This window comes from Peromyscus eremicus, chromosome 7 (assembly GCF_949786415.1).
Source record: "Peromyscus eremicus chromosome 7, PerEre_H2_v1, whole genome shotgun sequence".
NCBI classification, from domain to species: domain Eukaryota; kingdom Metazoa; phylum Chordata; class Mammalia; order Rodentia; family Cricetidae; genus Peromyscus; species Peromyscus eremicus.
The window spans coordinates 34,221,756-34,246,654 of record NC_081422.1 but is presented as its reverse complement, the minus strand read 5'-3'; the positions used below and the strand labels follow the sequence as shown (position 1 = coordinate 34,246,654).

The following is a 24,899-nucleotide window of genomic DNA, read 5'->3' as shown; positions in this document are numbered from 1 at the left end:
CCTCATGTAGTAATCATAATGGTCCAAAGTTGTCAGAAGGCATAAGAGAAAAGTTCAAAGTCACAAGCAAGAGCTATAACAAGAAGGTAGAGGCTGGAAAGATAAACACAGAACAATTAAAAGGTCTAAAGTGGAGGACTATAGATCAAAGTTAGAATCTAGAAAAAGCAAGTAAAGAAATGGTCTTCTAGAGTGTCCAGAAGAAATTAATTCTGTCTACCAACTGATGCCCAGTTTGTTTAGTTTCTGTTCCTCAGAACTATCAAGACAGTGAACTTGTGCTGCCTTAAAAAAAGAAATTGAGGTGTCTGTGTCTGTATAGAACAGCTTGAGGATTGGCAGCACATCACAGAAGTAATGTTGGATCTGGCTGAGTCCACAGTCGGTCCAATGGAAAATCAGTGTGGACAACAGAGTTCAGGGACCTATGGAGCCAAATGCTAGCAGCCAGGGAGCACATGCTCTCACACTCATCATACTGTTACACCTGAGTGGGTAATGGTGAGCAAGGCATGATCATAGGACATGATTGTGTAGAGAAAACTTACTTAATCCTCTATTATAGATGACTGGAACTTTTGTGTTTTGCATTCTGCAGCATCTTTTTTTTCTTCCCCCTTCTGAGTTTGGACTGGCATGCTTTCTGGATACCTTCTGTTACAAACTCAAAATTTTGGAAATACAGAAAACTACAGCCACCCAGGTACAGAGTTGTCATTAATTGCAAAGATGAGCCAATGATGTTTTTATTTAGAAAATAGAAAAGTAAAAATATAAGTACAGGTTTTCAATATGTTTCTCTTAAAAATTAGGAAAATAGATCTCCATATTCCGAAGCCTAGCTCAGGTCACATAGATCATGAACAGGCACAGGTAAGTGAGTTTCTCAAAACCTCCATATATTGGGACACAAAACAAATCTCAACAAATACAGGTAAATGAAATAACTCCATGTATCCTCTCTGCTCACAATACAATAAAGGTTAGAATCAATAGTTATCAATAGTAGAGAATCAAAAGAATCTCTACTCATTACACAAACCCCTGGAGACTGACTACCACATTACTGAATTGTAAGTGGGTAAAATAAGATATCAAGAAACATCATGGAATTAAGTGAAAATCAAAACACAACACAATAATACCCACGGGACAGTTTAAAAGCTGTCCTAGGAGGGAAATGTATAGCTCTAAGTGCCTACATTAAAAAGATCTAAAAATACATGAGAGAAGTTGCCGGAGAGGAAAGAATATGTAGAGTCAGAGAAAAAAGAGAGAAAGAAAGAAAATTGAAATAATTTTAAAAAGAGGAAAAAATCAGAGAGCATGGATAAATGACTTAATGATACAACTCAAGAATTTGGGAAAAGAAAACACAAACAAACCAAACCTAAACCGAGCAGATAGGAAGACATAACAGAAATCAGAGCAGAACTCAATGAAAACTAACAAAGAAAACAACACAAAGATTCAACAGATCTAAGAGCTGGTGCAATACAAAGGTAAACATTGACAGAGCTTGGCCCAGCTAACCATAAGAAAGATACAATCTAAATTAACAGAGTCAGAAATGATAGACACCAAAAAAATTTAAAATATTAGGAGACCTTGACAAACCTATACTTCATTAAGTTAAAAACAGCAATAAAATGCATTGTACTGAGAAATGTCCAGGCTCGGATGGACTCTTAGCAATATTCTGCCAGACTTCAAAGAGATCTATGACCAATACTTCTTAAATTATTAAAAAGACAAGAATCAGAAGAGTTCCTTCTGTAAAATCAGTGTTACTCTTATACCCATACCATGTAAAACACATTAAAAATAAAAAGAAAAAAACTATAGTTCAATATTCTTATTAAACATAGATTAAAAATTCTCATAAAAATACTTTCAAATTGAATTCCGGCTATATAAAAAGGATCATCCAACATAATCAATTTTTTTTTATCCTAGATGTTCAGGGATAGTCAACATACATAAATCATCATATAGATCACATAAATAGACTTAAAGTAAAAACTTACATGATCTTACTTAAAGTAAAAACATACATGATCTTTTCAATAGATACAGAAAATTCAGCCATGCTTTTATGATTAAATTCAGACAAAACTCAACATGTCTTTATGATAAAATTCCTAAATAGAGAGGGAACGTACCTCAACACAATAAATGATGTGCATGATGAATTCACATCCAACATTAAGAAGGATGACACCAACAGACCTACTAATGTGGAATGGGGAAAGTACATAAGACCTCAACCCTATGTAAAGAAATACATGCCAATAAGGAATGCTATGTCACCCCAGGAAATAGCACACCAATTGGTTATCCAATACCAAATGGTTAGATATGAAAACACACACGCACACACACACACACACACACACACACACACACATCATTATATGGACTGAGAAGAATATATACATATATATTTCTTTGTATATATGTAAATATATATTATACATGGAACAACAATTAAAGAAAAAGAAGTCATAGATTTAAAGAGTGAAGTAGTTATACATGGGAGGAGCTGGAGGAAAGAAAAGTGTTATAATGTAATAATAATTATATTATAATCTCAAAATTATATATATATATATATATACACATACAGTACCCTAAAAGACATAGGTGTAGGAAAGAACTTTCTGAGTAGAATTCCGTTTACTCAGGAATTAAGACCAATAATTGACAAGCTAGTGTCTTTTGGATATGGCAGGCAAGCTGCTACCATGGATCTCCATAATATGGTTGCTTAAACAAGATCTTTACAATGACAACAGCTGTTGGCACGCCAATGTGGATAGGGGACGTTCATAAAGACCCCCTCCTCCAAGGTGAAGAGTTACAGGAAATCGATGTTTACTGTGAGGGGAAGATTTTGTTTTTTTTCAGGGATGAGCTCCCTGATAAGTTATCCAGTCACAATTGGTCAGTCTTAAACATGTACATATGAGCAACGGTAAAAAGATATACATGTGTGTATGCCCACATATATGTAAAAATTAGAAAAGAAAAGTAAAATCATAAAACATGTATTGTTATATGTAATAATAATGAAAAAGAGGTCATTAATTTGAAAAAGTGTTAGGGAGGCATAGGAGGATTTAGAGAGGAGAGAAAGAGTGTAAGTGAAGTATATACAATAAGTAGGTAGCCAAAAACTTCTCCACTCCTGCCTTGCCCAGCAGTCTGGACAAATCTCTCCCACAGACGGTCACATACCTGTTTATAAAATAATCACTCAGAGGCTTATATAATTATAAACTGTATGGCCTATGGCTTTAGCTTCTTGCTAGCTAGCTCTTTCATCTTAAATTAAACCATTCCTATTAATCCATACATGGCTGTGGCATTACCAGTCTGCTGGCATCTTGTTGCAACTTTGGTGGTGGGCTGGCGACTCCTTGACTCCACCCTTCTTCTTTCACTATCTCTTTTGGATTTTCCTGCCTGGTTCCATCCTGCCCTGCCATAGGCCAATAATGTAGCATGAATCTCAAATGGTCTTATTAATAAGAACAAACCTGGTGCCAGTTATTGGATGAATGCTGGAAGATCAGAGAAGCAGAACAAGCCACAGTCACCTCACCTGGCCAATTCCTCAGCTGATCCTGTTTCCTCAGACTGGAAGCCTCTGAGTCCTCATCCAAATGGATCTCAGCTGAACTCCTGCTCAAAAACCTAAAAGCTTAACCAAGCTCTGGTTCCTGGTCCTCACGCCTTATATACCTTTCTGCTTCCTGCCATTACTTCCTGGGATTAAAGGCGTGAGTCACCATGCCTGGCTGTTTCCAGTGTGGCTTTGAACTCACAGGGATCCAGATGTATCTCTGCCTCTGGAATGCTAGGATTAAAGGCGTGTGCTACCACTGCCTAATCTCCGTGTTTAATATTATGGCTGTTCTGTTCTCTGACCCTCAGATAAGTTTACTGGGGTGCACAATATATCAACTACACAATGAAGCTTTATTCATTATCCAATGAGAGGCACACATATTCACAGCATACAGAAAGATATCCCACAGCAACAGTATTGTATGATACTTTCAAAAAAACTCAAGAAATTAAACTTTAAAAATAGATAAATAATGCTAGATAAGATAAAAAGTGATAAAATGTATGAAAAGTAGAATGGACCAACCTTGTTCTTGTAGTCATTTCCATGTAATGGACTAGATTTTTGAGTTTTGGTAATATCTACCATTTCACATTAATGGCTTGATTTGTGTTTTCTTGATGATTAGTGATATTGAAGGCATACATCTTGGCAATTCATATGAATTGTTTGGAAAATATTCAAGTCTCTCTTTGGAGACTCATCTCTCACACATGCATGCAATATTTATGTACTTATACACATACCATATTAAGTGTTTTGAATGGTCTATTTTGGATAGCAACTCTGTATCAAAAAGATGACCTGCAAATGTTTCTTTCAGTCCAGGGTTGTCATTTTCTGGAGTGTTTCCTTTGGTGTGTACAACTTTTTTGCTGGTTGGAATCACAGTTGTCTGTACTTTCTCTGACAGTTAAACGGTATTTTTAAGGAGGCAGAAATGTAAGTTCTTTTGATTACTGATAAATTGCCTTAATAAATATAATTATTTACAACTCAACCATTTTTTTTCTCTTTTTGATTTCTTGAGACAGAGTTTCTCTAGTAACAGCCCTGGCTGTTCTGGAACTCAATTTATAGACAAGGATGACCTTGTACTCACAGAGATCCACCGGCCTCTGCCTCCCAAGTGCTGGAATTAAAGGCATGTGCCACCACACCTGGCTCAATTCAGCCATTTTTATGTCCAGTTAATTATCTTTATTTATTTTATATACCCATATTTATTAACTTTGCAACAAATATAACTATTAATGAAGTTTATATAACATTAAAATATATCAAATTAACATTCAAAAAAGAAAACCATAGACAGTATTGAATTGTGAAATATTATATACTTCAACTGGATTATCTCCATTTAATCTTTAGGAGAAATTCTGATAGGTGCTGTCATCTGAATGGGCATGACAAGTAAGGAATATGGTCAAGCTTTGATCCCATACTATCTGGTACCAAATTCAATACACTATCTTTTATGCTATGCTGCTTTTAGACAACTTCCAGATTACTTCTTTCTTGCAGGTCAGAGTAACATCAGTGAGCAACAGTAATCATTGACTTAAGAAAGAACATACTTTTGTGTAGTTATGCTTATATATGTGATATGATTTTTGCCTGTATATATGATTATATTCATAGTAATTTAATTTTTTCTTGTTATTACTACCTCAAAAAATGTAACGTGAAACGTACAATTTCTGTCCTCAACTCTCTTCAGAGCTGACACCTTCATGCAACTGAAAAATAGAGCAAGGGATAAAGAAAAAAACCGAGGAGATGAGGGAGGAAAGAGGGCATAAACCGCTGGTAAAAGCTCTGAAAGACAAAATAACGGACCTTTAAAATTAATAATAAACTACTTACATTACCAGGATAACGTAATTTTACAAATGTGTGTGTCTTTATTAGTGCTCTGAAGAGCTGTCAGTACGATTTTCAAAGGAAATTTCAGAAGAAAATTACAAACACCACCACAACAGCCAGTGTTGGCTTGCAGTCGACATACACAACGTTGAAACTTCAGATGATCTTTGACCATAGTCTACCATATTTTGTTCTATTTACTTGGAAGTTTTTCTCAAATTAATATCTCTTGAAGCATCAAACTATAAAAGTATCCACAGACGCCAGTAACCAGGGACACCATTTCCAGGTAAATCTGTATTTGGTATGGGTGTGTTTTATGACACATCTGATGGATTTTTCTGGAATTGTGTGTTCTGGGCTAATTAACAATGGAAAAGGATTTAAAATTGTAAGTAGTAACTGGATAACACGTAGGGACTCATATCCTTAAAGGTTAGAGTAACATAATAATCTCAGTGCTGATACTTGTGTTCATCAGTTCAGCCCTATTTTCTCTGTAATTAAACAATGCAGCAATTTCTTCAATTACTTTAATTAAGTGACATCTACATCTCAGGAACAGAAGACACCGAGATTTAAGGCATGTTCTGGAGCTCCAGGGCACAATGAAAAAATGGTGGGTTTTAGAATGTTACAAAGTATATATGAGACGGCATGGTAAACCCAGGGTGTCCTGCAAAGATGAGGTCAGGAGGTTTGTCATCTACATCCAAGAAAGGTGATGATTTGCACATATAAGTGACAAAGGCATTTGTTAACTGTGTGGTTTTTAATGAAAATTTCATATACCGCGCATAAAGTTTATGTGTTATGCCCTCAATTCACAGAGCTTTTGATTTGTATGCCAAATTACATTGTGCTTGAATCCTCTAATTCTGAGGAGACAAAAATTGGTCACTAGAGACCCCAGCTAAAGCATTCTACATTTCTTTTAATTCCTTAGTAACGTCAACATCCAGACTAGGCATATTAGTTGACAGGGACCTGTATCTAACTGGACAGACAGCCAAGGTTGCTCGTCCCGATAGAACCAGAGGGAGGCTCCAGCTGGCCTGCTTTAAGAGGTTAACTATAAAATTTACAGTTTGCTGTAATGCCTTTTACACTGTGGGAAAAATTTATAAAACCTAAGCGTGCCTTATTCTCTTCCTGGTAAACTAGGGGGACATTTTCAAAGAGAGTGTCATATACTAATTAATAGTTATCACTGGGCACATTGTGGTGGTGCACAGCTGTAACTTACAGGCTGAGACACGAGAACTGAAAGTTCAAAGTCAACCTGAGCCACACAGTGAGATGTTATCTTACAAACAACAAACAGATAAATAAAAACAAGACAGTCCAATGGTAGAAATTCTGGGTTAGAATAAAGTCATCCCAGTGGATAAGTGCTTCTGTGCATTGCCTTTTGACCCTGCAAAATGAGATGAGTTATATGGTGGGCCCTTGCCATTGCATAACCTTGTGCATAGGTCAGGACTTTATGAATGTTGTGTGCCAGGCTACCAGAATTAGCAGGATTTTATTCTCAGCACAGTGTCACAGCTTATTCAAGGAAGCCATGGCAAGCTAGCATAGCTTATTCTTTCTCAAATACCTCTGAAATGCAGTTGAAACAAATATTAGGAGTCTTGGTACACTTCATGTTAGTGTTCCAGCTCCACCTTCCTCATCTGCTAGAAAGGGTGGCATGTATTGCATTAAGAGGATGCATGTGACATGTACATGAAACATTTTTAGGAAATACAATTCCCACTTTCTGTATATATGTGTACAATTGATTGTGGGACTTATGGTGCAAATCTTGCTTCTTACGAAGTATCCAAATTACAATTTATACTTTAAATCAAATAAACGTGGCTTGCAGAACTAGCATAATTATATGAGAATCTGTATAAATTGGAGAATAAACTCAATGAATACTTTTGATCCTTTTTCTCTAAGGACATTTTTTTTTTTTTTACACTTAATGTCTGTCCTTACGTTTTTACAGAATAAAATTTAAGATTTCTGAAATGGACACTTGGAATTTGGACAAAATGTCAGGAATTTTCCAGAGGACAGCTGATAGCTGTTATCAGTAACCAATAGGAAACATACAATGTATATGTCACATTCATGGATATAGATCTCATAGTTGTCAGAGTATTAAAAATGTTAAAATCTACAATTGTTTTACCTCCTGAAAGGGAATAAAGACAGTTTGGGGAATAAAACTGTTTTGTTAAGTCTTTCCTAATACATCAATTTCTTCATAAGCATACCATGTTTTTTAGTGAACTGTATTATATATAATTTTTATTATGAAGTGTATAAAACACACAAAGAAGGAGATTCATTTGAATAAAGCATACGGTAGGAATATGACACTGGATTGCAATTCTTGAAAATATTTGTATAGGTAGTAAAATTAAGTTGTTTTTCTCAGAACACAAAACAAAGCAGCAGTGTGTCCCTTCTGCTGAGACCACACTCACAGGGATTTTCTGTGGGATTCGTACAAGTGTTTACCAAGGAGTGAAAAATTATCAGTTACTTCATTAGAAGTTAGGGTTCGCTATTTGAAGTGCTCTTTTGAAATTCTCATCGCCACATTGGAAGCATAATTTAATCAGAGATTTTGAAGACATTAAGCATATTCTTTACTTGATTATTTACCCTGAGTAAATACTGACCCATATTTTAATTTCAACAGGGCTTTCTTCACTTCTTTGTTCCTCAGGGTGTACACAACAGGGTTGAGTAAAGGTGTCAGCACAGTGTAGAAAACGGCCACAACTCCATCCACAGCATCCCTGGAGCCTGGCCTCAGGTAGATGAAGATCCCAGGGCCAAAGAAACAGAGGACCACGATGCAGTGCGAGGCACAGGTCTGGAAGGCTCTGTGTCGGCCCTCTGAGGTGCGGATCCTCAGGATGGAACAGACAATAGACACATAGGACAGAGCAATCAGCAGAAAGCAGCCTGAGGCCACCACACCAATGTTTACAAAGATGACCATCTCATTGGCTGAGGTGTCTGCACAGGCCAGCTTGAGGATGGGAGGAGCATCACAGAAATAATGCTGAATCTGGTTGGGTCCACAGTAGGGCAAACGGAAGGTCAGCGACGTCTGGACAGCAGAGTGCAGGGATCCAGTGAGCCAGGTGCCAGCAGCCAGGAGGGCACACACTCTCCCGCTCATCATGCTGCTGTACCTGAGTGGGTAACTGATGGCCAGGTAGCGATCATAGGACATGACTGTATAGAGGAAACACTCAGTGCTACCCAGGAAGTGGAAGGAGTAGAGCTGTGCCACACAGCTGTAGAAGGAGATGGCCCCGCCCCCTGGGGACACCAAAGTCATCAGCATTTTAGGCACTGTGACTGTGGAGAACCACATGTCAATAAAGGAGAGGTTGGTGAGAAAGTAGTACATGGGTGTGTGGAGGTGGGAATCCACCCTGATCACCGTCAGGATGAGGAAGTTGCCTAGCACAGTGAGAATGTAAATCACCAGGAAGATTGCAAAGAGCGTGGTGTCCAGGACTGGTGCATGGGGAATACCTGAGAGGAAGAACGTCGTCACTAGGCTCATGTTTGACATGTCTTCATATGAAATATGGCCATTGAATTTTCACTGATGAAGAACACAAAATGTAAATTGTTTTATTATATTTGATATAGACATTCAGTTCAAATGAATGATTGCTTGCTTATGCCAGCCATATCCCTGTTAGCCATATGAAAAGAATGTAAAATTTACATGAAATGATTGACTTTTAACAAGAGGATCAAAATTAGTATTCTTGGTTTTATAAAATTAGAATAATCATGCTCAAGTAATAACTAGTGCTGTTAAACTTCTCCCAACACCAACCATCATTCTAATATCCTTCTTTCCTTTCCTTTAACACGTGTGGGTGCTTGTGCATGTATAAACACACACACACACACACACACACACACACACACACACACACACACACACCTTCAGTCATTCATTCTCCCCGTTTGATCATTAAATAATTGCATTTGAAGCTGGGCAGTGGTGGCGCACGCCTTTAATCCCAGCACTTGGAAGGCAGAGTCAGGCGGATCTCTGTGAGTTCGAGGCCAGCCTGGGCTACCAAGTGAGTTCCAGGAGAGGCGCAAAGCTACACATAGAAACCCTTTCTCGAAAAACAAAAAAACAAACAAACAAAAAATTGCATTTGAATGAGAAAATGACAGCAACCTTCCTTCTGGATGCTCTCTGGTAAGATACCAGGAGCAAATGTGTGTGCCTACAATTTTTTTTGTATTACAGAGACTCTGCCTTTTTTCCTGTGTCCTGCCTTTCTGGTCATAAGAAGAGCTGAAAACTAGTACAGTAATGGTCAGAGCACATTTCCTCCATCCTTTCTTATTTATCACAGAAATAATGCTGGATCTGGTTGGGTCCAGGAATTTAAGCTAGTGTTTATTCTATGGAAGTGTGATCAAATGATCTCTGTGCATTTTGAAATGTTCATGAAAAATTGTGCTTAAGTTGTCAAGAGAACTAAACATGTCTCATCTTTGATTATCAGGTCTGAATTAAATATAATAACATATTTTGCTATGAAATCTAAACATACAAACTGTATACACAGTCTGAAATTATTTTTGTTTGTTTGTAGGATATATATTATTTCAGAGATAAGACAATTTTTTTTCTTCGAAGAGCAGACTGGTGTCTCATAAATGATACAGTTAAATTTAAAAAGTAGTGAAAATTCATGGAACCTCAATAGAAATCTAGCCAGAAATCTAGACCTAGCCAATTAAAAAGGAGTGTCACTGACTCAGTTATTAGGATAGTTCTGTGTTTGTCACCTTTGCCTTGCTATCACAGACAGCCTTCCTGTGTGGAAGTCACCTTGCGCTGTGTTCATTGTTCAGAGATGTAATGCTATGGTGTACAGGGAAAGAACTTAATTGACTGATGCATTATATAACAGACCTTTATTAAACTATGCAGTGTTAGCTAAGTCACAACTAAGGCATTGTAAACTGACTTTAAGAAGACTGAAGAATCCAAGAGTTTCTGCTTTAAATAAATCATAGACTTTCCAGTGTGACCAGCCAGGAATGAAATGTCGAGTTTAGACAATTTTGGCTGCTTACCAATTGTGGAGTTCTTTTTGGATCACGAGGCAGATATTAAGGTTTATAGAAGCTCCATATCCTTGATGAGTAGTAGCCGTTATTCCCCTGCATGGTTAAAAACAAGAAGAAAAACTGTAGAAACAAGATCCTTTTGAAATAGAGTTTAAGATTGGGTTGATATTTCAGGAGATAATATTTTGGCCCTAGATTCTTCATAGGCAAGCATATTTCAACATTATTATAAATGTTGATAATTCTAGCCAAATGCATGTGTGTAAGCTGGTTCTGCTTTGATAGGCCATCATTCTTTTGACCTTTTTATTTTGCCAAAATGTAATGAATAACCATCAAAGTCTATCTTCAAGACTTCTGCAGGGAATGATTAATATTTGTCCTAGATTTCTTCTGTGATTTCACAAGTGGAAAATAAGGACTTTTATGCCCTAGGGGGCAATTCTCTGTAGCGGCTACAAATCTCTTTGATGAATCTTTAACTTTTCTAGGCTCCAGGAATACTCAGGTGGTGGTTCCTAGAGACGCAGCTTACTAATTAAACCACTCCTCTCCAGGGCTTCCCTCCAGAAATCGATGTTATCTCACATTTGCTGGCTCAGAGATTTCTTTGGAACTTCTGCCTTTATTCCTTCTTTACGTTTAAAACATGTTTGCATTTTATATGTGAAAGTGCTTTTTTTTGTTTGTTTGTTTTCACATGAATTAATGAAACTAAAGAAAAAGAAGATGTTTCCTCCTGGAATTAATGCATGTCTTAATTACTAGGGAAAGGGTTCTCATAAAAATAAAAAGCAATCCAAAGCCCACACTGTGCTAAAAGCAATGCTGGCACCTATAGATTCTTAGTATTCCTCTCTGTGGAAGAGTTTTGAATACTGGAAGCCCCTTAAATGAACGTTCCTGACAAACTACCGGAACACTCAATTTTCTAACATTTGGTGTCTACTTAAATTAAGATATATTTTATCTATGTAAAACCACCACAATTTTTAGAAAGTTTATTTTAAAAATTACTGTCAGTTTAGTTATGCTTAGCATATCTTAATATTACATTATTAAATTCAAGCAGTTTTGGTATTTTATTCTCATGAGAGATGCACATCCTGTTCAGTATAGGTTTTCTATCAAGAGGATCTCAATGATGGCATTGAATGAGTTTGATCTTTTCAGCAAGAAGAAAAGAATTATCCATTTTTTGGACTCTCCTTCACAATACAGTGAGAATCTATGTGATAAACAAACTAGAGCTCCTGGCATCATCAAGAATTCTGCACTCAGGCAAGTGAGATGGCTCATTAGGTAATATGCTTGCTATACAATCTTGGCAACCTGAGTGGGATCCCTAGGACCTACATAAAGGTGGAGAGAACTGGCCTTCAGAATTGTCCTCTGACCTTCACAAGTCCAGCATGGCACGTATACCTTCTCATACACATCATACATACACAATGATGATGGTAATGATAAATAAAATTAAACTTAAATATAATTCTTTACTTGTAGACTTTATATAAGATAATGCCCCACACCACCCAGACCATTCCCACGTGATGGTGTCGTCTTCTGATGCTCTGCAAATGAGTAGATAAGGACAGAACTCCACGTGCCTGTATTTAGCAACCATTTCATTATTGGACTTGCTCTGCCAGTGTTCCTCCTTGAATGTTTGGTTTTTAAACAATGACTTTTGCTATTCAATGTTCTTTGCACTTCTATGTTATTTTGGAATCAGCTTTCTAATTTCTACAAACAGATCTGTTTAGGTTTTAGTCAGTATTGCATTGAACATACAGAGTAATTATGGGAGAACCAACATTTTATAAGCATCGTGTCTGACCCATGAGTACCACATATGTCTTTTATATCTTTCAACAATGCATTGATTTCAGTGCTCAGACCTAGCTCATCTTCCCAGATTTATAATTATTTCCGGTCTTGATATTTTAAGTGATAATTTTAGCATGTAGAAAGATAATAGATGTTTTATCTCAGTATTGTATCCTGCAGTTCAGCTAAACTCACTGATTTAGGATAATGCATCAGATTAATTTTTCTTTAGATGATCATGCTGTCTGCTTGTTCTCTATGTAAGACCCCTGACACCACAATCCATTCTTTGAAACAAAAGTGTTCAGCTCCTAAATTTTCCTTCCTCAGAAATTTTGGTTGTCTGCACTTTTCCCGGATCTGAAAGCACCTGTTTTTATGCATTTTGGTCCAGTTTATTATTCACTTGGGCTGGTTGATTAAATATAAACCCTGTTAGTGTGTGGACCAGGATATGAAATCTACAGTATATCTATTTTTGTCACTTTCTTTATATAATCATATGACAAGCATATGGATAAAATTTTATAAGCATACCTACACAGTTCATATTTATTATGAACTAACAATCATTGGGCACCTCATCTCCACTTGCCTTTTGTTTCCATTTTGACCTCACTTGTCTTTGTTCATCCATTCTTAGGAGTTCTTTATTGTGATTTACAATTTCTTTTCAAGGCATTGTTATTTTATATAGTTAAAATGTGCATTTTTTGAAATTTAATTATGTGTAATTATAAGGCAGCATCAAAACATACATAGTTTGTTTTACTTAACATTATATTTTGAAGACATTTATACATTGATATGTTGTATTAGCTTTCCATTGCTGGGACAAAATAGCGAAGTTGATAAACTGTAAAGGAGGGAAGATTTACTTTTGTTTATTGTTTCAGACATTTTATTCTATGGTCATATGATTTCATTGCTTTGTGACTGTGGCATGGCTGATCTCTTTGGTCAGAAATAGCAATTGTGACTGCTCGCCTCAAATGGTGAGAAGGCAAAAGAGTGGTTCAGGTGCTAATATACCCTTCCTGGTCACACCCCTAGTGACTGCTTCCTTCAAACTAGGCTCTGCCTTCTTAAATGTTGACCTCTACATAGTGTCATTGATCGAGGGCCAAATTTTCTACACATGGGACTTGGGGAACTAAATAATAGAAATGCTTATGCATGATGAGTTGAAGGGGAAGGTAATGAGCGAGAATTGTTGAGACCAAGGTTGGATAAAGCACAGGGACAAATAGCCAAACCAACGGAAACACATGAAATATGAACCAATGGCTGAGGGGTCACCAACTGGATCAGGCCCTCTGAGTGGGTGAGACAGTTGATTGGCCTGATCTGTTTGGGAGGCATCCAGGCAGTGGGACCGGGTCCTGTGCTCATTGCATGAGTTGGCTGTTTGAAACCTGGGGCCTATGCAGGGTCGCTTGGCTCGGCCTGGGAGGAGGGGACTGGACCTACCTGGACTGAGTCTACCAGGTTGATCTCAGTCTGCGGGGAAGGCTTTGCCCTGGAGGAGATGGGAATGGGGGGCGGGCTGGGGGGAAGGTGAGGGGGGCGGGAGGGGGGAGAACAAGGGAATCCGTGGCTGATGTGTAGAACTGAATTGTATTGCAAAATAAAAATTAAAAAAAAAAAGACTGGATTTGCAAACAAAGAATTTTTCTGATTCCACGTCTTCAATCTTCCTTCTACAAGCCAGTTTTGTGAACACAGATACACACATATACACAGACACACACACAGACACACACACACACACACACACACACACACACACACACACACACCACCCTTAATACACACACATACAATTTTATTCCCAACATGCCTCCCCTCCATTGTGTCCTCAGTGAGGAGTTACTGATAGGTCTTGGAACTTGCCATGTATAAGAATTCTCTTCCACAGGGTGGTGGTGGTCCATGCCTTTAATCCCAGCACTCGGGAGGCAGAGCCAGGCAGATCTCTGTGAGTTCGAGGCAAACCTGGGCCACAGAGTGAGTTCCAGGAAAGGTACAAAGCTACACAGAGAAACCTCTCTCGAAAAACAAAACAAAACAAAACAATTCTCTTGCATGTGCTAGGATTCTCCTCTCCTTGTTTGTGCAGGTGAAATGACCACAGTGCAAAGCATGCCCCACAGGACAGAGGAGGCTAAGGGGGAGAGAGTCATATAAACAGAACAAGGGTTAGCAGAAGCAATCAGAACTCCAGACATGAAATAGCTGCAGGAGAACACATTTAATGTGGAAGAGAGATGGGTTTTTTTTCAAGTTTCTAGGGTAGCAGGATGTGTTTCTAAGACAAACTCCTATTTTGAATAAGATGGGACTGCACAGAGGCTAAAGACAAGATTTGCATTTTCTCCTTTTGAATCCAAGACACAGACCACACACTCATCCTTGTTATATATCCAGCTTATTTCAAAGGGTTAGTAATTTTCAAAATTATTAATAAGTGCTTGGACAGTAAATTCAAAAGTTCATAAGAGGTTTATAATAACATTTTAGAATTTGGATTGAATGAAGCATCTAGTCTTCCATCTTTGCTAAAGAATGGCTCTTTGTTTCTTGAGAGATGGTTCAAAAAGTTCTATTGGAAGTCTGCTTTCATGGAAATTCAATACTATCTATCATCTATCTATCTATCTATCTATCTATCTATCTATCTATCTATCTATCTATCTATCTACTTTAGTTTCCCATCCCTCCTCTCCTCCCCTCCCCCCACAATCCACTCCTTCTCAGTTTCTGTTCCGAAAGGGGCAGGCCTCCCATGGGTATCAAAAAAGCATGGCATATCAAGTTTCAGTAAGACTAAGTGTCTTCCCTTGTATTTAGGCTAGACAAAGCAATCTAGTATGAGGAATAGGTTCCCAAGAGCCAACAAAGCACTAGGGACAGTCCCTGCTCCCATTGTTAGGAGTCCCACAACTAGACCAAGCTGCACAACTGTCACATATATGTAGAGGGCTCCCTGGTTGTTGGTTCAGACTCTGTGAGTTCCTATGAGCCTGGTTAGTTGTTAAAAACAATGACATCAGGAAATCTGAGAGCAAATGGAAGGGACTAGAAACCTGACTCAAGGGAATCTCCCAGGAATCTACAAGGATGACCCCAGCTAAGACTCCTGGCAATAGTGGATATATAGCCTGAACTGGCCATCTCCTGTGACCAGATTGGTGACTACTCCAATTGTCATCAGAGAGCCTTCCTTCAGTAACTGATGGAAACAGATGAAGAGACCCACAGCCCCACGTTATGATGGGTTTGGGGAATCCTGCTGAAGAGAGGAAGGAAGGATTGATTGTAGGAGCCAGCGGGACATCAATGACATCACAAGAAACTCCACAGAAATTCAGTACTTTTTCAAAGAATTCTTCATTCTGAATGAGAACTTGTTTTGGATGTTTTTCACTGGAGTGATATCAGATCCTTTTAACACTTACTTCATTTTATTATTTTTTTGAGATATGGTCTTAATATGTAGCCATGACTGGCCGGAACTTACTATGTAGATCAGATCTTTGAACTTGCAAAGATCCTCCTGCTTCTGCCTCCTAAGCATGGGGATTAAAGTCATGGCTTCAGATGTTTTCTTGAGAAGAGATGTGCAGGGGAGGTATTGTGGGGATGAGGAGAAGGATCTTGAAAGTGTAGTCAGGTAATTTATATGTTGGACTTTGCCCAGAGCAGTATGCCATAGACAACTACCACTTAGCATTGTGAGTTTATTTAGAAACAGAAAGGTACAGATTAAAAGGAGAGTTTAGTAACTTCTAGTAACTCCCAGTTTACAAAATAGTTTAAAAATTTTCCAGTTTATGAAAATAAAATACGATTTAGAGTCTGAATAGCACTTTTTAAAAATCTGTGTGATTTACTCTGTTCATTAATAGTCCCACAGATGCTCAGATTTCATCTCTTATCCCGTTTGCAACATTTATTACAGCTGCATTATCACCTTTACTTCTGTCTCACATGCAGGAGGTTTAGTTGCTTTTGCACTGCAAAGAAGTGTTTGTCTGTTGTGACTACATTTGTGGTGGGGTCTCATTGTATTACCACAGAGGCTCTGGCTATTCCGCAGAGGACAGGGATGAGAGTCAGAATTCCTGCCTCCTTCACGTCTTCAGTCTTGACAGTACTGACACTTACTGAGATTTTTATCCAGGGAAAAAGCGATTATACAGGTCAAAGTGAAATAAAGCAGGAAATGATCAGAGTAACAATTTTATAACACAGTGTGAATAGAATTATCAGATTATTTCTTGTAGATAAATGTGATCACAGAAAAGGAAGGTCAGTTACATATTGTGGCACCACATGAAGGATTAAGATAAAATGTAGTACAAAACTTGAGAAGAAATTGGGGATCAGAAATCACAATTCAAGTTAGTCTTTAGGATTATATAATACTTATACTGGTTGCTACATTTAAGTAACGATAATGCTACTGCAATTTTCAATTAATGAGTTCTATAGCTTCTAAGCAAAACCTGAGGGTAGAGTGTCAAGGTACTTCTATCCCCATGAACAGTGCTCCTCCTGGACCCTATTCTCTTTTTGTATCTGTGTGGGAGGATTATAAGTAAAAATTGACAAATTGCAAACTTTTCTATTACATATAAATGGTGAGGAATGCAGAGAATATTTTGAAAAGTAGTTAAATACACATTTATATAAATATATTACAATATTTAAAAATTATATATATGTATAATTTCTGGTTAGGTGAAAATCCCATTTCTGAGTAGCTGATTAATGATGAACAAACTATGAGTTGTCTGATATTAAACTTTAGTTGTCACCTGACCCCCTTCCCCCAGAAAAACTCATAGAAATTAAGTAGCAGGCATGATTCCTGATAAACCAGAGGTAGAAATTTGTGGTAAGAGGTGATTATTGTAACATATTTATCAACTACAAACTAGATTCCTGTTTGGGAAAACTGAGGCTGAATGTGAAGCAGTACTTGAATTCAAGGGCAGATTCATCACTGGTCCCCTTCCCCTCACTGGCCTTATTCCATTTGCAACCACGGCCTTAGATAGCTGTTCTCAGTCACTCATGGACAACATTGCTTTACTTCTCCAGGCCTGCTGTCCCATGAGCATGAGGAACTACATCTTTGTGACAGAGTTCATCCTGCTGGGAGTTTCCAGCAGTGAAGGGCTAGAGAACATGTTAGCCCTATTGTTGTCCTGTTCCTGGTCTTCTATATCTTCGCCTTGTTGGGGAACCTGCTTATCTTCCTCACCATCCTGGCTTCCCCCAATCTCCACATCCCCATCTATTTCTTCCTGGAAGTGTTTGACATATTTTGATTAGTGATTTCTCTCAAGATGATGCCCTACTTAATGAGGCAGGGCTGTACCATCTCTTATAGAGCTGAGCCTTCCAGCTCTTCTTATCATGTTTGTTTCAACTGTTTGTTTTTTCTTGGCTTTCTTTAAGGGATTTATTCACTTCTTTTTAAAAGATATTTGTCATCTTCATAAAGTTGGTTTTACGGTCTGTTGGGAGGTCTTGCTAGTCAGCGGTTGCAGTCTGTCATGACCTGGCAGCCCTCTCCAAGCTCAATAACATGAGGGACTCTTTTTCCAGTGAGATATGTCTTGCTCTCTACCTGCCTTTATCTGGAGAATGTCTCTAGGCCCGGAGGACCAACCTTATCTGAAAATTGTCTCAAAGCCTGAATGCAGGCATAGCTCCTTGACATAGCTCCCTGCAAACGCTCTTCCCCTGCTGACAACACGGTAGTTAAGTAACATGCTCTAGCTATTTTCATAAGGCCATGCTGCCACTAACCCAGCTTGATGACAGGCACGTGCTGTTTGATGCAAATTAGATGACTCCTCAGCTACATTCCCAACCCCAGTTCGTATACTCTGGAACTAAGTTGAGTTGTCTCACTGAAGTCATGTCCCGGGAGGCTGTCTCCATTGTATCCACAGCTGTCCGAACCCTGTTCCCAGTTTCTGCTCCCTTCACCCTCGTGGACTAGTGGCCAACGATCTTGAGGAAGAAGGAGAATCACAAAGGTCTTTTCCTTAACACTTCAGCTGTGTTAGACTATTCAGGCCTTGCTGAATATGGTGGGATGGCTGGGCTCTGTTGGTGACATATTGCCTTTGCTGTTGTTGAGTGTGTTCTTACACTGGTGTCTAGGCATCTGGGTTTGTGGTGATTATAGGTCAGGTGCCAATTTCTGGCTTTGGCTTTGTTGGATGGGTGTTTTATTTTTTGGGTTCTGTTTCTTTTCTGGTCTCTGTCCTAGTTGAGGGCTTGAGTTCTGGTGGATTGCTTGGCTCTGCTACATCAGGGAGTCTCTTCCTGAGCTGGAGGCTGGTACTGGGTAATGAATAGGGGAGGGAGGATTGGGAATAGTGTTTTTTTTTGGGGGGGTACCAAGAGAGTGGAGGAGGTCTGCAAGCGGGTGACCTACCTAGAGTTCTGTTAGCCCTGTGGCCTCTGGTCAAGCATCTCCCTTAAGTTGGCTAATGGGATATGGCAATGAAGAGGGGAAGTGGTATTGGGTACTGAGTGTTTCCTATATACAGTGAAGGCCTATGACTGAATTGTGGTCATTTGTTAAGTATGTAATACATAGCCATCATGAACCACAGGGTTTGTACCTGCTTCTCAGAGAGCAATTGGCAGGGGAGAGGCAATTTGTACATGGGCGCATCCTCACATTACTTATCTTTAAGTTATCCTATTGTGTCCTCAATGAAGTGGACAGTTTCTTCTGTGACATTTATGTTGTGTTGTTCATGGCATGTGCAGACACCTCGCTAGAACAGATTGTGTGTTTTACCATCCTTTCAGGATACATGAAACTGGGTATTATCTTAAAATGTAATATTATTTAGCAGTTAAAGATACCTTATTTTTTACTGGCAAACTGAATCCAAGAACACATGAAAAAATTATCCACCATGACCAAGTAGTCTTCACCCCAGAGATGCAAGGATGGTTCAACATATGAAAATCTGTCAATGTAATATACCATAAAAACAAAACTGAAAGAAAAAAAACCCACATGATCATCTCATTAGATGCTGAAAAAGCCTTTGACAAAATTCAACACCCCTTCATGATAAAGGTCTTGGAGAGATCAGGAATACAAGGAACATATCTAAACATAATAAAGGCAATTTACAGCAAGCCACAGCTAACATTAAATTAAATGGAGAGAAACTTAAAAGTGATTCCACTAAAATCAGGAACAAACAAGGCTGTCCACTACCCCAATATTTATTCAGTATAGTATTCAAGTTCTAGCTAGAGCAATAAGACAACAAAAGGAGATCAAGGGGATACAAATTGGAAAGGAAGAAGTCAAACTTTCACTATTTGCAGATGATATGATGGTGTATATATAAGTGACCCCAAAAATTCCACCAGGGAACTCCTATAGCTGATAAACACCTTCAGTACTATGGCAGAATACAAGATTAACTAAAAAAAAATCAGTAGCTCTCCTATATACAAATGGTAAACAAGCTGAGAAAGAAATCAGAAAAGAAACATCACCCTTTACAATATCCACAAGTAATATAAAATACCTTGGGGTAACTCTAACTAAGCAAGTGAAAGCCCCGTATGACAACAATTTTAAGTCTCCAAAGAAAGAAATTGAAGAAGATATCAGAAAATGGAAAGATCTCCCACGCTCATGGATAGGTAGGATTAACATAGTAAAAATGGCAATCTTACCAAAAGCAATCTACAGATTCAGTGTAATACCCATCAAAATCCCAACACAATTCTTCACAGACCTGGAAGGAACAATATTCAACTTCATGTGGAAAAACAAAAAACCCAGGATAAACTAATCCTGTGCAAAAAAGCAGCCAGCACCATCCCTGACTTCAAGCTCTACTATAGAGCTATAGTAATAAAAACAGCTTGGTATTGCATTAAAAACTGATATGTGGACCAATGGAATCAAACTGAAGACCCTGACATTAATCCACACACCTATGAACACCTGATTTTTGACAAAGAAGCCAAAACTGTACAATGGAAAAAGAAAGCACCCTCAAAAAATGGTGTTGGCATAAGTGGATGTCAACATGTAGAAGTTTGAAAATAGATCCATATCTGTCACCATGCACAAAACTCAAATCCAAATGGATTAAAGACCTTAACATAAATCCAGTTACACTGAAAGTGATATAAGAGAAAGGGGGAAGTAGTTTTGACTGCATTGGCACAGGAGACCACTTCCTAAATATAACACAGTAGCTCAGACACTGAGAGTAACAATTAATAAATGGGACCTCCTGAAACCGAAAAGCTTCTGTAAGGCAAAGGACATGGAAAATAAGACAAAATGGCAGCCTACAGAATGGGAAAAGATCTTCACCAACCTCATATCTGACAGAGGGCTGATCTCCAAAATATATAAAGAACTCAAGAAACTAGACAGCAAAATCAAAACAATTCTGAGATACCATCTTATACCTGTCAGACTGGCTAAGATAAAAAACATTGATGAAAACTTATGTTGGAGAGGATGTGGAGCAAGGGGAACACTCCTCCACTGTTGGTGGGAGTGTAAACTTATACACTCATTTTGGAAATCAGCATGACAGTTTCTCAGAAAATTGGGAATCAATATACCTCAAGACCCAGCTATCCCACTCTTGAGCATATACCCCAGGAATGCTCAATCATACCACAGGGACACATGCTCAACTATGTTCATAACAGCATTATTCGTAATAGCCAGGACCTGGAAACAACCTCACTGCTCCTCAACCCAAGAATGGATAAAGAAAATGTGGTACATATACACAATGGAGTACTACTCAGCAGTAAAAAAAAAAATGACATCTTGAAATTTGCAGGCAAATGGGTGGAACTAGAAAATATCATCCTAAGTGAGGTAACCCAGACTCACAAGGACAAACATGGTGAGTACTCACTTGTAAGTGGATACTAGAAGTAAAGCAAAGGATAATCAGACTACAATGCACAACTCCAGAGAAGCTAGCTGAGAAGGAGGATCCTAAGAGAGACACATGGATCACTCTGAGAAGGGGAAATAGATGAAATCTTTGTGAGTAAACCATGGGTGAGGTGGGGCAATAGAGAGTAGGGGATAGGGTATAAGAACATAAGGGAATGGGATGGTCCAGCTGGAACAGGGACAGAGTGGGAGAGCAATGAAAGAGATACCATGATAGGGGATAACATCATGGGGATAGGGAGAAACTGGTTGCTAGGGAAGTTCCCAGGAATCTACAAGGATGACCCCAGCTTAGACTACTAGCAATAGTGGAGAGGGTGCCTGAACTGGCCTACCCCAGTAGTCAGATCAGTAAATACCCTAACTGTCATCACAAAGCCTTCATTCAGTAACTGATGGAAGCAGATACAGAGATCCATAGCCAAGCACCAGGCTGAACTCCAGGAGTCCAGTTGAAGAGAGAGAAGAGGGATTCTATGAGCAAGAGGCATGAAGATCATGATGGGGAAACCTACAGAGACAACCAAGCCAAACTAGTGGGAACTCATGAACTTTAGACCAACAGCTGTGGAGCCTCCATGGGACTGAACTAAGCCCCTCTGCATAAGCAAGATAGTTGTGTAGCTTGATCTGCTTAAGGGGCTCCCAGGCAGTAGGATCCAGATCCATCCCTGGTGCATGAGCATGCTTTTTGGAGCCCACTATCTATGGTGGGACACCTTGCACAGCCTTGATGCAGGGGGAGGGGCTTGGATTTGCCTCAACTGAATGTACCAGGCTCTGCTGAGCCCCAATGGGAGGCCTTACCTTGTCAGAGGAGGGAATGGGGTTGGGTTGGGGATGGAAAAGCTGGGGAGCAGGGATGAAGGAAGAGAGGGGGAATCTGTGGTTGGTATGTAAAATGAATAAAAATTTCCTTAATAAAAAATGATGCCTTATATTTATGTTTTATTTATATCATAGATGAATCTTGACAATGCTATGACAATCTCAAAGGCTCTGTTCAACTGGTACTGTACTATTTTTCTTATATGAATGTCTAGAAAAGACACATCTATGTTGACTCAGGAAGGCTGTTGCTTTTTGGGGAAGATAGTGAGAGCAAGAACTGACTGCTCGTGGGCACCAGGAACCCTGATGATGTTGCAAGTGCTCTGGGGCTGGGCAATGATTGCAGGAAACTATAAATGTTCTCACTATAATTCAACTTTCCATTTTAAGTAGGTAAATTTTATTACTTATAAATTATTCTTTGAAAATATGTTAACAATAAAAAACAAGTGGGTACTGGACAGAGAGTACATAGCTACTGTTCTAGGGAGAGATAGATACATGATAGTGGAGAGATTCCCCCCTCATTTTCATTGACAATAGATTGTTTTCTTATACAATATATCCAAATAAAATTTCCCCTCCTTGTACTCCTCCCAGTTTCTCTTAACCTCCTCTCTCATTTGGGTCCTCTTCCCTTCCTGTCTCTCATTAGGAAAGAACAGGCTTCTAAGACACTCTATCAAAAAAGATACTAAGATAAAACAAAAACCATCACATCAAAATTGGACAAGGCAAACCAGTAGAAGGACAAGAGCCTAAGAGAAGGCATAAGAATCAGAGATCCACTCATTCACCCACCCAGGAGTCCCATTAAAACACTGAACTGAAAGTTGTAATATACACTCAGAGAATTTGATGCAGACCCATGCAGGCCCTGTGCATGCTGCCTCATGGAAAGTACATTAATATGTTGAAGGAAATACTAAACTGAAAGTGAGCTAGAAAGGAAATATTTGAATATAATAATCCATTTCATTTGGCCTTAACTTTATGTTTTCAAAGAAGCCTCCTCAGAATGGATTCTACAGTTCATGTTTACACAGAATAAATTATAGGGCCTTGCTAACATGTGTGTGCTTGTGAGCACAGTAACATATCTGTCTTTGTAAATTCATTATAGTTTCAATCTATATAATGCACAAATAACACATTTGTAAATTCTTTACCTGAACTACACATGAGTCTTGGTAAGCAATGGGCTTGGGCTATGAACCTGCTTCATTCTGGCTGGCTGACAAATAAAACATTTGCAGAGGAAACTTGGTTAATGCCTGAAGGCGTTGAGACTGAGAAACAAAATTGTAACAAATGACACCATTTCCAGCTGTTGTGTCACATTATTTAATGGCTCAGGGTTTTGCCAAGAACTCCCGTTCTGGGAAATATCTCTCTCTCTCTCTCTCTCTCTCTCTCTCTCTCTCTCTCTCTCTCTCTCTCTCTGCAATAACATAAATATGTCGGGGTAGTAATTATTAGATTTGGATTAGTTTCTTAGAATTACATAGAGGAAAATTTCAAAACATAATTATAATTATAATAAGAGCAACTGAAAAAGAGATGTTTATAAGTTATAAGTTATATTACTGTTGGGCTGATTTTTCCTAACTCAGTGTTGTTTTTTTTTTTTTTTTGGTTTTTTGAGACAGGGTTTCTCTGTGTAGCTTTGCGCCTTTCCTGGAACTCGCTTTGGAGACCAGGCTGGCCTCGAACTCACAGAGATCCGCCTGGCTCTGCCTCCCGAGTGCTGGAATTAAAGGCGTGCGCCACCACCGCCCGGCCAGTGTTGTTTTTTATAGTGATCCAGAGAGAAGAAATTGAGATGATGAGCTGGAACTGATTAATTAATGACACACATGTTATTTTCTACAATCACTCATGTAACTGCTTAATACATAATACAACAATCCAAAATAATTCCTTTCTGACTAGATGTTGACAATGATTTTGAAATTAACAAATGGTTCTAAGTTTGTACCAAGAATGTCTGAGGGACCTAGAAATGGAATTACAGTGTTAGCATATGGTCCAGGAAACACAAATGGAAATTACCCACCATCAACAGCAAAACAACATACTGGTTCTATATATGCAAAAACAAGGTTAAAGAAGTCAGCTCAAAGAAGCACATATTTTATAATTCCACATAAAATAATTCCTTAAAATGCAAGTATGCAGAGGTTGAGAATAAATTGGTGTGTTGCGGGATATCTGATCACACTGTGTAAAGATGTGTCTCTGTCCTTCCTTATCTGCCTAAGGCACCTTCTGATTGCTTTAGTAAAGAACTGAATGGTCAATAGCTAGGCAGGAGATGATAGGTGGGACTTCTGGGCAGAGATAGGAACAGTGGGAAGAATCTGGCATGGGGGATATACCAGCCAGACATGGAGGAAATCTGACGTTTGATACTGAAGAGAGGTAATGAGCCATGTGGCAAAATGTAGATTAACATAAACAAGTAATTCAAGTTTAAGAGCTAGTTGGGAACAAGCCTAAGCTAGGGCCAAGCTTTTATATTTAATAAAAGGTCTCCGTGTCATTATTTGGGAACTGGCATTTCACAGAAAGTCCGATTACATTCGTGATTACCTGAAGCTGGATGTGTGAAGGATTGTAAATGGGAGT

The 24,899-nt window shown here is 38.6% G+C and overlaps 1 protein-coding gene and 1 pseudogene across 1 annotated transcript; one reads left to right on the top strand and one right to left on the bottom strand.

The window, feature by feature from the left end:
• Positions 1 to 8,150: 8,150 nt before the first annotated feature.
• Positions 8,151 to 9,086, bottom strand: LOC131914243 (olfactory receptor 10G7). The gene has a single exon (XM_059266834.1). The coding sequence runs from the start codon at positions 9,084 to 9,086 to the stop codon at positions 8,151 to 8,153; it is 936 nt and encodes a 311-aa protein (XP_059122817.1).
• An 8,489-nt stretch (positions 9,087 to 17,575) lies between these two features.
• On the top strand, positions 17,576 to 19,335 carry LOC131914676 (putative olfactory receptor 10D4; annotated as a pseudogene).
• The last annotated feature ends 5,564 nt before the right edge of the window (positions 19,336 to 24,899 follow it).